The following is a 16917-nucleotide window of genomic DNA, read 5'->3' as shown; positions in this document are numbered from 1 at the left end:
AGATGGGGAGAGGGTTAGAGAAGGGAAGTGTGAGGGGTTGATTGAGGGGAAAGAATCAGAGGGGGAGGGAGGAGGAGAGAGAGAAGGGGTAAAAGAGAGCAGCAGAGAGAGAGGTAGAGAGAGTGGAGAGAAAGTGAGAGTGGGAAGAGAGGCAAAGGGGAGAGAGAGAGAGTCAGTAAGGAGAGTGGGGAGAGGGTAGCGAGTTGAGAGGGAGCAGAGAGGCTGGGAGAGGAGGGAGATGGCCCAAGGGTGTGTGGAGAGAGATGGGAAGAGAGGTGGGTGGAAGAGGCAACTGTGGCTGCCTAGTGAAGTCAAAGACTGCATACAAGCAAAAGAAAGGTCACTTATTACAGTAAAAATCAGTGGAAAATCAAAGGATTGGAAAGCTTTTAAAAACCAACTAAGAAAGGAATATGGAGAGAAAAGATGAAATATGAAGGTAAGCCAGTACAAAAGAGGATATCCATTGTTTCTTCAGATATATAGAGAGTAAAGACAGGTGAAAGTGGATACTGGATCACTAGAAAATGATGCTGAAGAGGTAGTAATGGACACAAGGAAATGGCGAACAAACTGACTAAGTACTTTGCATCAGTGGAAGACACTAGAAATATTCCAGGAATTTGGGACTGTCAGGGGGCAGTTGTGCTTATAGTCACTATTACTAAGGTGAAGGTGCATGGGAAGCTAAAAGCTCTGAAGGTGGATAAGTCACCTGGACCAGATAGACTGCACCCCAGGGTTCTGAAAGAGGTGATTGAAAGATTGTGGAGGCATTAGAAATGATTTTTCAAAAATCACTAGATTCTGGCATTGTTCCAGAGGACTGGAAAATTGCAAATGTCACTCAACTCTTTAAGAATGGAGGGAGGCAAAAGGAAGGAAATTATAGGCCGATTAGCCTGATCTCAGTGGTTGGGAAGATGTGGGAGCGGAGGGAGGCAAAAGGAAGGAAACTATAGGCCGATTAGCCTGATCTCAGTGGTTGGGAAGATGTGGGAGCGGAGGGAGGCAAAAGGAAGGAAACTATAGGCCGATTAGCCTGATCTCAGTGGTTGGGAAGATGTGGGAGCGGAGGGAGGCAAAAGGAAGGAAACTATAGGCCGATTAGCCTGATCTCAGTGGTTGGGAAGATGTGGGAGCGGAGGGAGGCAAAAGGAAGGAAACTATAGGCCGATTAGCCTGATCTCAGTGGTTGGGAAGATGTGGGAGCGGAGGGAGGCAAAAGGAAGGAAACTATAGGCCGATTAGCCTGATCTCAGTGGTTGGGAAGATGTGGGAGCGGAGGGAGGCAAAAGGAAGGAAACTATAGGCCGATTAGCCTGATCTCAGTGGTTGGGAAGATGTGGGAGCGGAGGGAGGCAAAAGGAAGGAAACTATAGGCCGATTAGCCTGATCTCAGTGGTTGGGAAGATGTGGGAGCGGAGGGAGGCAAAAGGAAGGAAACTATAGGCCGATTAGCCTGATCTCAGTGGTTGGGAAGATGTGGGAGCGGAGGGAGGCAAAAGGAAGGAAACTATAGGCCGATTAGCCTGATCTCAGTGGTTGGGAAGATGTGGGAGCGGAGGGAGGCAAAAGGAAGGAAACTATAGGCCGATTAGCCTGATCTCAGTGGTTGGGAAGATGTGGGAGCGGAGGGAGGCAAAAGGAAGGAAACTATAGGCCGATTAGCCTGATCTCAGTGGTTGGGAAGATGTGGGAGCGGAGGGAGGCAAAAGGAAGGAAACTATAGGCCGATTAGCCTGATCTCAGTGGTTGGGAAGATGTGGGAGCGGAGGGAGGCAAAAGGAAGGAAACTATAGGCCGATTAGCCTGATCTCAGTGGTTGGGAAGATGTGGGAGCGGAGGGAGGCAAAAGGAAGGAAACTATAGGCCGATTAGCCTGATCTCAGTGGTTGGGAAGATGTGGGAGCGGAGGGAGGCAAAAGGAAGGAAACTATAGGCCGATTAGCCTGATCTCAGTGGTTGGGAAGATGTGGGAGCGGAGGGAGGCAAAAGGAAGGAAACTATAGGCCGATTAGCCTGATCTCAGTGGTTGGGAAGATGTGCGAGCGGAGGGAGGCAAAAGGAAGGAAACTATAGGCCGATTAGCCTGATCTCAGTGGTTGGGAAGATGTGGGAGCGGAGGGAGGCAAAAGGAAGGAAACTATAGGCCGATTAGCCTGATCTCAGTGGTTGGGAAGATGTGGGAGCGGAGGGAGGCAAAAGGAAGGAAACTATAGGCCGATTAGCCTGATCTCAGTGGTTGGGAAGATGTGGGAGCGGAGGGAGGCAAAAGGAAGGAAACTATAGGCCGATTAGCCTGATCTCAGTGGTTGGGAAGATGTGGGAGCGGAGGGAGGCAAAAGGAAGGAAACTATAGGCCGATTAGCCTGATCTCAGTGGTTTGGAAGATGTGGGAGTGGAGGTTTTGGGGTACTTGGGGCAGATGACAAATTAGGCCAAACCCAAGATCTCCTTAAGGGGAAATATTGCCTGACAAACCTGCTGGAATTCTTTGAGGAAACAACAGGCAGGAGAGATAAAGGAGAGCCAGTGGATGTTGTGTACTTGGATTTTCAGAAGGCCTTTGACGAGGTACCACACATGACAAGATAAGGGCCCATGGTGTTACAGGAAAGATACTAGCATGAACTAGACAGAAGATTGGCTGATTGCAGGATGCAAAAGATGAGAATAAAAGGAGCCTTTTCTGGTTTGCTCCCTTTGACTAGTAGTGTTCTGAAGAGACTGGAGTTGGGACTGCTTCTTCTTATGTTCTATGTCAATGGTTTGGATGATGGAATTTATGGATTTGCAGCCTGGTTTGTGGACAATACAAAGATAGGTGAAGGGACAGGTAGTATTGAGGAATCAGGGATTCTGCAAAAGGACGTAGATTAGGAGAATGGGCAAAGAAATGGCAGATGGAATATAGTGTAGGGAACTGTATGGTCATGTACTTTTGTAGATTGAATAAAAGTGTGGACTATTTTTTAAACCGGGAAAAATTTTGAAATCAGAGGTGCAAAGGGACTTGGGAGTTCTTGTGCAGGATTCCCTGAAGGTTAACTTGCAGGTCGGGTCTGTGGTGGGGAAGTCAAATGCAATGTTAACATTCATTTCAAAAGGATTAGAATATAAAATCAAGGATGTGATGCATTGGTCAGACCATAACTGGAGTATTGTGAGCAGTTTTGGGTCGTTAATCGAAGAAAAGATGTGCTGTCATTGGAAAAGATCCGGAGGAGGTTCACAAGAATGATTCAGGGGATGAAAGGTTAACGTACGAGGAGCAATTGATAGCTCTTAGTCTGTAGTCATGGAGTTTAGAAGAATGTGTGGGCATCTCAGTGAAACCTATCAGATATTGAAAGGCCCAGATAGAGTGGATGTGGAGAGGATGTTTCCTGTAGTGGGGGAGACCAGGACCAGAGGGTACAACCTCAGAGAAGAGGGAAATCTATTTAAAATAGTAATTTCTTTTGCCGGAGGGTGGTGTATCTGTGGAATCTATTGCCACAGATGGCTGTGGAGGCCAAGTTATATTATACTTAAAGCAGAGGTTAATAGGTTCTTGTTTAGTCAGGGCATGAAAGGTTACGGGGAGAAGGCAGGAGAATGGGGGTGATAAATGAGCCATGAGGTAGTATTCTCGATTGGACAAATGGCCTTATTCTGCATATATGTTTAATGGTCTTATGAAGATCAGGTGAGAGAAAGAGAGAGGCGTGATAAAGAACAGGGTGAGGTGGGAGGGAGAGAGGAGAGATGGCAGAGAAAGAGAAGGAGGTAGTGAGAATGATGGGAAGAGAGACTGGGCGTAAAGGAGATAGAGAGACTACTCAATGAAGGCAATACCCCCTGTAACAGAGGTAATGGGGGAGAGACTCCCTCTGTAACAGGGGTAATTTGGAGAGAGTCTCCCTCCCTCAAACCAAAAGCCGTGGATGAACAAGGAGGTTCGTTGTCTGCTTAGGGCTAGATCTGTGGCATTTAAGTCTGGTGACATTACTTCCTATAAAGTGAAACCCAATAGCATGAATGGCAGCGATGCTTCACTACCAGATGAACTCAAAGCCTTCTATGCCCGCTTTGAAAGGGAGAACACAACTACAGCTGTGAAGATCCCTGCTGCACCTGGTGACCCTGTGATCTTTGTCTCAGAGGCCAATGTTAGACTGTCTTTAAAGAGAGTGAATCCTCGCAAGGCAGCAGGCCCCAGTGGAGTACCTGGTAAGGCTCTGAAAACCTGTGCCTACCGACTGGCGGGAGTACTCAAGGACATTTTCAACTTCTTACTGCTATGGGCAGAAGTTCCCACCTACTTCAAACAGTCAACAATTATACCAGTGTCCAAGAAAATTAGTGTGAGCTACCATAATGACTATCACCCAGTAGCACTCACATCTACAGTGATGAAATGCTTTGAGAGGTTGATCATGGCTTGAATCAACTCCTGTCTCAGAAAAACCTGGACCCACTGCAATTTTCCTATCGCCACAATAGTTCTACAGCAGACGCAATCTCTATGGCTCTTCACACAGTGCTAGATCACTTGCACAACACAAACACCTATGTCAGAATGCTATTCATCAGCTATAGCTCAGCATTTAACACCATAATTTCCACAGTCCTGATTGAAAAAATACAAAATCTGGGCCTCTGTACATCCCTCTGCAATTGGATCCTTGATTTCCTAACCAGAAGACCACAATCTGTGCAGATTGGTGATAACATCTCCTCCTCGCTGACGATCAACACTGGCACACCTCAGGGATCTCCACACCCATGACTGCGTGGCTAGGCACAGCTCAAATACCATCTATAAATTTGCTGATGATACAACCATTGTTGGCAGCATCTCAGATGGAGACAAGAGAGTGTACAGGAGCAAGATATACCAGCTAGTTGAGTGGTGCTGCAGCAACAACCTTGCACTCAACATCATTAAGACCAAAGAGCTGATTGTGGACTTCAGGAAGGGTAAGACAAGGGAACACAAACCAATCCTCATCGATGGATAGGAAGTGGAGAGAGTGAGCAATTTCAACATTTCTGAGAATCTAACCCGGTCCGAACATATTGATGCAGCTACAAAGCAGGCAGGACAGCAGCTATACTTCATTAGGAGTTTGAAGAGATTTGGATTGTCACCTAAAACACTCGAGAACTTCTACAGATGTAACATGGAGAGCATTCTGACAGGCTGCAACACTGTCTGGTATGGGAGATGGACACTGCACAGGACCAGAAGAAGCTACAGAAAGTTGTAAAATTAGTCAGCCCCATCTTGGGTGCTAGTCTCCATAGTATCCAGGACATCTTCAAGGAGCGGAGCCTCAAAATGGCAACATTCATCATTCAGGACCCCCACCATCCAGGATGTGCCCTCTTCTCATTGCTACCATCAGGAAGGAGGTACAGAAGCCTGAAGGCACACACTCAGTGATTCAGGAACAGCTTCTTCTTCTCTACCATCCAATACCTAAATGGACATTGAATCCATGAACACTATCTCACTTTTTAAAAATATATATTATTTCTGTTTTTCTATGATTTTTAATTTAATGATTTAATAAACACACACACACATGTATATATATATATGTACTTACTGTCATCAATTTAGTTTTTTTCCCTCTTCTATATTATCATGCATCGCATTGTGCTGCTGCCCAGTTAAGTAATTTCACAACACGGGCCAGTAATAATAAACCTGATTCTGATTCTGATTCAACAGGGGCAATGGGGATAGACTCCCTTTGTAACAGGGGCAATGGGGAGAGACTCCCTTTGTAATGGGGTAATGGGGAGAGACTCCCTTTGTAACAGGGGCAATGGGGAGAGACTCCCTTTGTAACAGGGGCAATGGGGAGAGACTCCCTTTGTAACAGGGGTAATGGGGAGAGATGGGGAGAGACTCTCTTTGTAATGGGGCAATGGAGAGAGACTCCCTTTGTAACAGGGGCAATGGGGAGAGACTCCCTTTGTAACAGGGGTAATGGGGAGAGACTCCCTTTGTAACAGGGGTAGTGGGGAGAGACTCCCTTTGTAACAGGGGCAATGGGGAGAGACTCCCTCTTCAGCACGGAGTTTGGGGAGAGATCCCCTGTTTAGCATGGAGATTTGGGAGAGATTCCCTGTTTAGCATAGAGACTGGGGAGAGATCCCCTGTTTAGCATGGAGTTTTTGGAGAGACTTCCAGTTTAGCACAGACATCAGGTAGAGATTAAAACCTGCTGTATATTTGCCTGATTCGTGTGTCAGACAGTCGGTTGCTAGGCAGTCGGGAGGCTTCAGAGCGAGGAGAGAATTCCTGACCATACATTATTACTGGCTGTGGTGTGGTGGCTGTGTGCAGCTCCCGGAAACTGCTCTCATTCCAGCGCTGTACAGGCCAGCTCGACGTGAATGGGCTCTGTGAGGGAAAGTCAGACTGCTAATAAACTGTTTATCTACGGGCTGTGAACTACAGAAATAAACAGGGCAGCTACAGTAGGTCTAGACATAGAAAAGCCCTCAACTCTGTCCCATTTCACACTTAAACATGCAGTGCAGGCTCCCTCCACACAGTCCCGTTTCCCACACCTGGGTCACACACAGAGTGAAGCTCCCTCCACACAGCCCCATCTCCCACACTTGGGTCACACACAGAGTGAAGCTCCCTCCACACAGCCCCATCTCCCACACCTGGGTCACACACAGAGTGAAGCTCCCTCCACATTGTCTCATCTCCCACACCTGGGTCACACACAGAGTGAAGCTCCCTCCACACAGCCCCATCTCCCACACCTGGGTCAGACACAGGGTGAAGCTCCCTCCACATTGTCTCATCTCCCACACCTGGGTTACACACAGGGTGAAGCTCCCTCCACATTGTCTCATCTCCCACACTGGGTCAGACACAGAGTGCAGCTCCCTCCACACAGCCCCATCTCCCACACCTGGGTCACACACAGAGTGCAGCTCCCTCCACACAGCCCCATCTCCCACACTGGGTCAGACACAGAGTGCAGCTCCCTCCACACAGTCCCATCTCCCACACCTGGGTCAGACACAGAGTGCAGCTCCCTCCACATTGTCTCATCTCCCACACCTGGGTCAGACACAGAGTGAAGCTCCCTCCACATTGTCTCATCTCCCACACCTGGGTTACACACAGGGTGAAGCTCCCTCCACATTGTCTCATCTCCCACACCTGGGTCAGACACAGAGTGAATCTCCCTCCACACCATCCCATCACACACTCCCAGGGTTAGGCACAGAGTGAAGCTCCCTCCACACTGTCCCATCACACACTGGTTTGTATATACTGTAGCACTGAATTTGTAGTAAAGATATTTTGTAATAAAAAAAAGGGGATTAGACACAGAGTGAGGCTCTCTCCACACCATCCCACACACACACCCTCTGTTCCATCATTCATGGTGTGTGTCCTACCCTCATCAGCCAAAGTCCCTCTCACCCTCGATACTCTTCATCATTCATGGTATATGTCCTACCCTCGTACACCGAGGTCCCTCTATCCCTCAATACTCTTCACCATTCACGGTGTATGTCCTACCCTCTTACACCGAGGTTCCGCTGTTCTGCAACCAATTCTCTAATCATTTCAATATGTATTTTGTAAATATCAAAGTTATTCATCAGAGTTTACAACATGAACATCAGCCACTGTTTGGAATGTTTTACAAACTCTCTGTTTTCTTTTCGCCTTCCAATTTGTATTCTTTCTAATGGGGTAGAAACATCCCTGTAACAGGGGTAATGGGGTAGAGACTCCCTGTAACAGGAGTAATGGGGAGAGACAACCCTGTAACAGGGGTAATGGGGTAGAGACTTTCTGTCACAGGGGTAATGGGGAGAAACTCTCTCTGTAACAGGGTACTGGGGTAGAGACTCTCTCTGTAACAGGGGTAATGGGGGAGAGTTTCTCTCTTTAACAGGGTAATGGGGTAGAGACTCTCTCTGTAATGGGGTAATGGGGTAGAGACTCTCTCTGTAATGGGATAATGGGGAGAGACTCTCTCTGTAATGGGGTACTGGGGTAGAGACTCTCTCTGTAACAGGGGTAATGGGGAGAGTCTCTCTCTGTAACAGGGTACTGGGGTAGAGACTCTCTCTGTAACAGGGGTAATGGGGGAGAGTTTCTCTTTTTAACAGGGTAATGGGGTAGAGACTCTCTCTGTAATGGGGTAATGGGGTAGAGACTCTCTCTGTAATGGGATAATGGGGAGAGACTCTCTCTGTAATGGGGTACTGGGGTAGAGACTCTCTCTGTAACAGGGGTAATGGGGAGAGTCTCTCTCTGTAACAGGGTACTGGGGTAGAGACTCTTTCTGTAACAGGGGTAAAGGGGCAGAGACTCTCTCTGTAACAGGGGTAATGAGGGAGAGTTTCTCTCTTTAACAGGGTAATGGGGTAGAGACTCTCTCTGTAATGGGGTACTGGGGTAGAGACTCTCTCTGTAACAGGGTAATGGGGTAGAGACTCTCTCTGTAATGGGGTAATGGGGAGAGACTCTGTGTAACAGGGTACTGGGGTAGAGACTCCCTCTGTAACAGGGGTAATGGGGAGGGACTCTCTCTGTAACAGGGGTACTGGGGTAGAGACTCTCTGTGTAACGGGGTACTGGGGTAGAGACTCCCTCTGTAACATGGGTAATGGGTAGAGACTCTCTCTGTAACAGGGGTACTGGGGTAGAGACTCTCTGTGTAACGGGGTACTGGGGTAGAGTCTCTCTCTCTGTAACGGGGTAATGGGGAGAGAATATCTCTGTAATGGGGTAATGGGAGAGACTCTCCCTGTAACAGTGATCCCCGACAGGGGAGAGAGTCCAACGTGAAGAGGTGTGCTCTTTAATTTTTCCTTTTGATTGCTTTAAGGTCTTGTTTGAATCCTTTCCTTTGATCTGACGTTACATTTTAATTTCTCGTTTTAACCATGGCTGGACCACATTTCCTTTCAGCATATTACATTCTACCTCAAAGATACATATTGCACCAAAACGATGAATTAACATCTTTCGAGGTCAACCTTTGCTTGTTTAATGTCGTATTTTTTTGTACAGGATCCAAGCCTCCCAGAACCAATTCCTGTCTGTTCCCTTCGAACCATGCCCTACTTCCATCTGAGATCTTGTTTGCCGATAGTAAATAAATGAACACAACGATGCAGTGTTGTGGAGGGCTGCCAAATGATGTAGTTCCTGGGACTGAACATCACTAACAGCCCGTCCTACTCCAACTATGTAGACACCACGGCCAAGAAAGCTCACCAACGCCTCTGCTTCCTTAGGAGACTGAAGTAAATTGACATGTTCCTGTCGATACTTACCACTTTGTATTGATGCACCAGAGTAAGCCCCTATCCAGGTGCAAAGTCAAAGTATGGTCATTATCAAAGTGTGTATTCAGTATAGAACCCGGAGATTTGCCTTCCCACAGACAGCCTCGAAATGAAGAAACACCATGGAAACCGTTCAAAGAAAGCATCAAACAACCAATGTGCAAAAAAAAGAAGAAATCTCGCAAATGGCAAAAAAATGAGCGAATAACACACAGAATATTAAACTTCAAACCACAGGGTCCTTCAAACAGTCTAGGAATATTCAGTTTTGTTCAGAGCACGAAGTAAAATTTATTATCAGAATATATACATGTCACCACATACAACCCCTGAGATTCTTTTTCCTGTGAGAAATGTACAGACCTCCTCCGGAGAGAGGAACAACACCTGTCAGTGTATAGATCTCCCCCTGAGAGAGAGGGACAGAGAGACACCGGTCAGTGTACAGATCTCCCTCTGAGAGAGAGGGACTGAGAGACACTGGTCAGTGTACAGATCTCCCTCTGAGAGAGAGGGACTGAGAGACACCGGTCAGTGTACAGATCTCCCCCTGAGAGAGAGAAACTGAGAGACACCGGTCAGTATACAGATCTCCCTCTGAGAGAGAGGGACTGAGAGACACCGGTCAGTGCATAGATCTCCCCCTGAGAGAGAGAGACCGGGAGACACCGGTCAGTGTATAGATCTCCCCCTGAGAGAGAGGGACAGAGAGATACCGGTCAGTGTACAGATCTCTTCATGAGAGAGAGGGGCAGAGTGACACTGGTCAGTGTACAGATCTCCCCCTGAGAGAGAGGGACTGAGAGACACCAATCAGTGTACAGATCTCCCTCTGAGAGAGAGAGACCGGGAGACACCGGTCAGTGTACAGATCTCCCCCTGAGAGAGAGAAACTGAGAGACACCGGTCAGTGTACAGATCTCCCTCTGAGAGACACCGGTCAGTGTACAGATCTCTCCCTGAGAGAGAGGGACTGAGAGACACCGGTCAGTGTACAGATCTCCCCCTGAGAGAGAGGGACTGAGAGACACCGGTCAGTGTACAGATCTCCACATGAGAGAGAGGGACAGAGAGATACTGGTCAGTGTACAGATCTCCCCCTGAGAGAGAGGGACTGAGAGACACTGGTCAGTGTACAGATCTCCCCCTGAGAGAGAGGGACTGAGAGACACCGGACAGTGTACAGATCTCCCCCTGAGAGAGAGGGACTGAGAGACACTGGTCAGTGTACAGATCTCCCCCTGAGAGAGAGGGAATGAGAGACACTGATCAGTGTACAGATCTCTCCCTGAGAGACAGGGACTGAGAGACACCAGTCAGTGTACAAATCTCTTCATGAGAGAGAGGGGCAGAGTGACACTGGTCAGTGTACAGATCTCCCCCTGAGAGAGAGAAACTGAGAGACACCGGTCAGTGTACAGATCTCCCCCTGAGAGTGAGAGACCGGGAGACACCGGTCAGTGTATACATCTCCCCCTGAGAGAGAGGGACTGAGAGACACCGGTCAGCGTACAGATCTCCCCCGAGAGAGAGGGACAGAAGAGACACCGGTCAGTGTACAGATCTCCCCCTGAGAGAGAGGAACTGAGAGACACCGGTCAGTCTACAGATCTCCACATGGGAGAGAAACACCGGTCCCACTGAGAGAGAGGGACTGAGAAACAAAGTTCAAAGTTAAAAGTTCAAAGTGAAGTTTATTATCAGAGTACATTCATGTCACCACATACAACCCTGAGATTATTTTTCCTGCAGGCAAACTTAGCAAATCTATAGAACAGTAACTGTTAAACAGGATTAATGAACAACAAACTGTGTGAATGTAAGTATAAATAAATAGCATTAAAAATAGGGAGCATGAAATAACAAGATAAAAAATCCTTAAAGTGAGACCATCAGTTGTGGGCTTACCAGAATTAGGAATGAGTGTCGTTTTCCCCTTTTGTTCAAGAGCCTGATGGTTGAGGGGTAGTAACTGTTCTTGAACCTGGTGGTGTGGGTACTGAGGATCCTGTACCTCCTGCCTGATGGCAGCAGTGAGAAAAGAGCATGGCCTGGGTGGTGAGGATCTTTGATGATGGGTGCTGCTTTTCTACAGCAACATTTCATGTGGATGTGCTCAATGGGTGGGAGGGTTTCACCTGTGATGTACTGGACCAAATCCACTGCCTTTTGTAGGATTTTCTGCTCAAAAGAGTCGGTGTTCCCACACCAGACCATAATGTGGCCAGTCAGCACCTTTTCCACCACACATCTATAGAAGTTTGCCAAAGGTTTCGATGACTTGCTGAATCCCTGAAGACTCCTGAGGAAGCAGAGGTGCACTCGTGCACTCTTCACAATAATATTTGTACGATGGGTCCAGGACGGGTCCTCTGAGATAGTGATACCCAGGAATTTAAAGTTACTGACCCTCTCCACCTCTGACCCTCCGATGATTACGGCCTCATGGACCCCTGGTTTCCCTCTCCTGAAGTCTACAATCAGTTCCTTGGTCTTGTTGACATTGAGTAAGAGATTATTTTTATTACACCACTCAGTCAAATTTACAATCTCCCTCCTGTTTGCTGATTCATCACCCTCCTTGATACAGCCCACACAGTGGTGTCATCAGCAAACTTGTATATGATGCCGGATCTGTACTTAGCCACACAGTCATGGGTGTAAAGTGAGTAGAGCAGGGGGTTAAGCACACAGCTCTGTGGTGTTCCTGTGCTGATGGAGATTGTGGAGGAGATGTTTTTGCCAATCCGAACTGACTGGGGTTTGCAAGTGATGGTGTTAAATGCTGAGCTGTAATCGATAAAGACAATCCTGGTGCGTGCGTCTTTGCTGTCCAGGTGTTTCAGGGTTGTGTGAAGAGCCAATGAGATGGCATCTGCTACGGACATGTTGGTCTGGTAGGCAATTGGAACGGATCCAAGTTACCATTCAGACAGGAGCTGTTATGCTTCAACAGCAGCCTCTCAAAACACTTCATCACAGTGGATGTAAGTGCCACCGGCTGATAGTCACTGAGGCAGGTCACCACACTCTCTTGGGCACAAGTACGACTGAAGCCTGCTTGAAGCAGGAGGGTAACCACACACTGCCTGAGTGAGAGGTTGAAGATATCCGTGAATACATCAACCAGCTGGTGGGCACAAGTCTTCAGTACTCGGCTGGATACTCCGTCCGGACCGGATGAGTTCCCTGGATTCACTCTCTTGTAGGCAGCGCATCATCTTCAGATACTGAGATCAAAGGATCATCAGGAGACACGGGGGTGTGCGATGGTTCCTCCCCGTTCTGTTGAACAAAGCGAGCACAGAAGGCATTGAGCTCATCTGGAAGCAAAGCTCTGCTCTCCCCTATGTCACAGATTTAACTTTGTAGGAGGTTATGGCATTCAAACCCTGTCACAGCTGTCGAACATCCCTTGTTGATTCCAGTCTAGTCCGGAATCTCCACTTCACCCGAGAGATGGCTTTCCGGAGATCATACCTGCACCCCATTGTAGCATTCTTCATCTCCAGACTTGAATGCCTCTGATCTGGCCCTCAGCAAATTCCAGATTTCATGGTTCATCCAGGGCTTCTGATTGGGGTAAACCCTGAATGGTTTTGTGGGGACACACCCGTCTACCACTGTTTTAATGAAGTCTGTTACGGCCCAGTGTAGTCAATTGGGCCCACAGACGAGTTCAGTTTAGCGCAGTATCATTCATTGACCGCAGGCTGCAGCTCCAGTCTGCTCCAATCAAAATTGTGCAAAATAGCAATAGAAAAGGAGTAACTAGAATCCAGAAACACATCATAACGTGAACTGCAAAATCCTCTAGAAACAAGTCATCATGGCTTGTTTGTCACCGCTCTGCCTGTGACCGCAGGAAACCACGGAGAGTTGTGGACACAGCTCAGCACATGTCAGAAACCAACCTCCCCACCATGGACCCTGTCTACACTTCCCACTGCCTCAGTAAAGCTGCTGGCATGATCAAAGACCCCACCCATCCCAGACATTCTCTCTTCTCCCCTCTCCCATTGGGCAGAAGATACAACAGCCTGAAAACACGAACCACCAGGCTCAAGGACAGCTTCTGTTATAAGACTATTGAACAGTCCCCTAAGTATGATAAGATTTGACCTCATAATCTACCTCGTTGTGGCCCTTGTCTGCCAGCACTGCACTTTCTCTGTAACACTTTATTCTGCATTCTGCTATTGCTTGTCCCTCGTGCTACCTCGAACTGTGTGGATGGTATGCAAAATCCTTTTGTGTATGTGTGCCAATAATAAAACAATTTACCAAATCTAGCAGTGGGATCTGTTGGCCGTTTGCAGAAACGAATGGGGAAATGGCAGCTGGAGTTTAATCTAAGCAAATGCGAAGTATTGCACTTTGGAAGGTTAGATGTAAAGGGAAAGGACACAGTTAATCGCAGGACCCTTAACAACGTTGATGTACAGGGTCCAAGTCTACAGCTCCCTGGAAGTGTCTGCACAGCTCAACAGGATGGCAAAGAAGGTGTATGGGCATGCTTGCTTTCATTCATCACTTCAAGAGTTGGGAAGTTGCGTTGCAACTTCATAAAACTTTGGTCAGGCCGCATCTGGAGTACTGCATTCAGTTTTGGTCACCCCATTACAGGAAGGGTGTGGGAAATTATGCATTAACCTCTGCATACGTGTACTTGTGAGTGTGACTGTAAACCTGACCTTGACTTTGGGGATGTGGAGAGGGTGCAGGAGAGCTTCACCAGGATGCTGCCTGCTTTAGAGGGCGAGAGCTGGAGAGGCTGGACAGACTTGGGTTGTTTTCTCTGGAGGGGCAGAGGATGAGGGGAGACCTGATAGAAAGTTATAAGATTATGACAGACGGACAATTGGTATCTTTATCCCAGGGCTGCAATATCTAATACCAGGGAGGGCACACACCGTGAATGGTGGAGAATATCAGGGAACAGAGATTTACATGTCGAAGGCTCTCTGAAGACGCAGCACAGTGGGATGAGGTGGTACAGAAGGTGTACAGACACAAGCCTTCATTCACTGGGACGCGGAGTACAAGAGCAGAGAGGTGATGCTCAGAACGTTACAGCCCATGGGTCAGATCTCAATTGGAGCACCGGGTGATCTGCTCCCCAGACCACAGGAAGTGGGTGACGGTGCTGGAGGGGGTGCCCAGCACCCCCTCTTGGGTACAGAGCGTCGGTACCAAGGGGAGAGGCTGGGCCTGTTCTCCCTGGAGCAGAGCATACTGAGGAACGGACAATATGGAGAATTTTAAGATCACAAGAGGCAATGAAAGGAAATCTTCCTCTGTATGAGAGGCAAAGAGATTGTCTCATCACACACCTCCAGGGTCAGACACAGAATGAAGCTCCCTCCACACCGTTCCATCACACACTCCCGGGGTCAGACACAGAGTGAAGCTCCCTCCACACTGTCCCATCACGCACTCCCAGGGTCAGACACAGAGTGAAGCTCCCTCCACACTGTCCCATCACACACTCCCGGGGTCAGACACAGAGTGAATCTTCCTCCACACTGTCCCATCACACACTCCCGGGGTCACATACAGAGTGAATCTCCCTCCACACTGTCCTATCACACACTCCCGGGGTCAGACACAGAGTGAAGCTCCCACCACACTGTCCCATCACACACTCCTGGGGTCAGACACAGAGTGAATCTTCCTCCACACCGTCCCATCACACACTCTCGGGGTCACATACAAGTGAATCTCCCTCCACACTGTCCCATCACATACTCCTGGGGTCAGACACAGAGTGAAGCTCCCTCCACACTGTCCCATCACACACTACCGAGGTCAGACACAGAGTGAAGCTCCCTCCACACCGTCCCATCACACACTCCCGGGGTCAGACACAGAGTGAAGCTTTCTGCACACTCCAGGGACACCCTGCTTGAAATTTTTAAAGCTGCTGTATTTCAGTCTGTGGAGAGTGGGGTGCTGACGATTGAGTGTCTGGGATGTTTTGAGAAGTTACTCACTCTCCACTTCCTCCCTCTCTCCCCACTTTCACTGGGGCCCCTCACCCACCGAAGTTACGTCCCACCTCAGCAGTTGGATCTGTTCCCTGACGCTATGCAGTTTGTTTTTCTGAATGAATCTCAGCTTTGTGGGGGGGGAGGAGAGGAAGAGAGACAGAGACAGAGAGAGAGAGAGAGAGAGAGAGAGAGAGAGAGAGAGAATGAATGAGAATGTGTGGAGGGGAGTGTGCAAAACTGTTGTGTGAGAGTCTGTGTGTCTGTGTGTGCACGTGTGGAGAGAGAGAACTGTGTGGATACTACTGTGACAGTATGTGAATCTGTGTGTGTGATAGATGTGCGTGTGTGTGTGTGTGTGTGAGAGAGAGGGGGTGGGTGGGGACAAGATACAGAATGGGGAGGGAGAGGGGAAGGTGGACAGGGGACTGGGGAGGGGCCGACGGCCCTGTTTGCCGACTGTGGCCAGGAATGTGTGGAATGTTTCCACACTGACTCCCTGGCCTTTGGGTTGTGTGAGGGGTTCAGTTCTGTGTGTGTACATGCGTAGTGTGTATGTGTGTGTGTGTATATATATATATACACACACACATATATATATATTGGGCAAAGAAGTAGCAGATGGAACGCTGTGCAGGGAAGTTTGTGGTCCCTTAAGGCAGACTATTCTCTAAATGGAGATAATATTCAAAGATCAGAGGAGCAAAGGGACTGGGGAGCCCTTGTGTAGGAATCGCTAAAGGCTAACTTGCAGGTTGATGCGGTGGTGAGGAAGGCAAGTTAAATGATAGCACTCATTTCGACAGGACTAGAATATAAAAGCCAGGATGCAATGCTGAGGCTTTAAGAGCAGCTTTGGGCCGCGTACCTAAGGAAGGATGTGCTGGCATTGGAGAGGGTCCAGAAGAGGTTCATGAGAATGAGGGTGAGGGAGGGAATCGAGAGGGGTAGAGAAGTCGCCCGTGTTCTTCCAGAAGCACTCACAAGTTCTGTTCCAAATTATTTAATGATACAGAGAGTTTCAAACAGTAATATCCAGTCTCAAAATGAGGTTGGGGGGTGGGAAGTGGGGGAAGAGAGGAGGGGGAAGAGGAGATAGGAGGGCACGGGGAAGAGGGGATTGGAGGGCACAGAGGGGAGGGGAGACAAGGGGGAGGGGAAGAAGGAAATGGGAGGGGAGGGGCAGAGGGTAGAGAGTGGGGAACAGAGGTATTGGAGCAGAGGGATGGGGGAGGATAGAGTGGGGGAGGAAAGGGTTGGGGGTTATCCCAGAGTGAGAGGGACTGAGAGACACTGGTCAGTGTACATATCTCTCCCCGGAAGTAGGTTAGTGTTTCGACTGTGCATTGAGGGGGTGAGGTGTGAGGCTTCGTAGATCGACGATTTCTTTATCATTCTGTGTGTACTTTGAGGAGCGTTTTCAAAACTTGTTAACTGTAGGCAAGGTCTGTCACGACAATCCTAACCCAGTCCATCATGCGTGCAACGTTGGTGTAGTAACCCATGTAGTTGGCACTGCACTGTGCAGTGGTCCCCGAACTGACAATCCCGATCTGTGGGGCGATTCAGATCCTGTTAGAGACACCTAATGGGAGCCATC

At 48.5% G+C, this 16917-nt stretch overlaps 1 protein-coding gene across 2 annotated transcripts in view; it reads right to left on the bottom strand.

The window, feature by feature from the left end:
* Positions 1-16311: 16311 nt before the first annotated feature.
* LOC140204993 (complement factor B-like) overlaps positions 16312-16917 on the bottom strand; it is a 54144-nt gene continuing 53538 nt past the window's right edge. For both annotated transcript variants that reach the window (XM_072272038.1, XM_072272039.1), the window contains exon 18: positions 16312-16870. In XM_072272038.1, coding sequence (XP_072128139.1) covers positions 16748-16870 — 123 coding nt within the window. In that variant the 3' untranslated portion in view covers positions 16312-16747. The remainder of the gene's footprint in view (positions 16871-16917) is intronic.

This window comes from Mobula birostris, chromosome 11 (genome assembly GCF_030028105.1).
Source record: "Mobula birostris isolate sMobBir1 chromosome 11, sMobBir1.hap1, whole genome shotgun sequence".
Lineage (NCBI taxonomy): Eukaryota > Metazoa > Chordata > Chondrichthyes > Myliobatiformes > Myliobatidae > Mobula > Mobula birostris.
The sequence above is the reverse complement of the archived record's forward strand: the minus strand, read 5'-3'. Positions and strand labels throughout refer to the sequence as shown.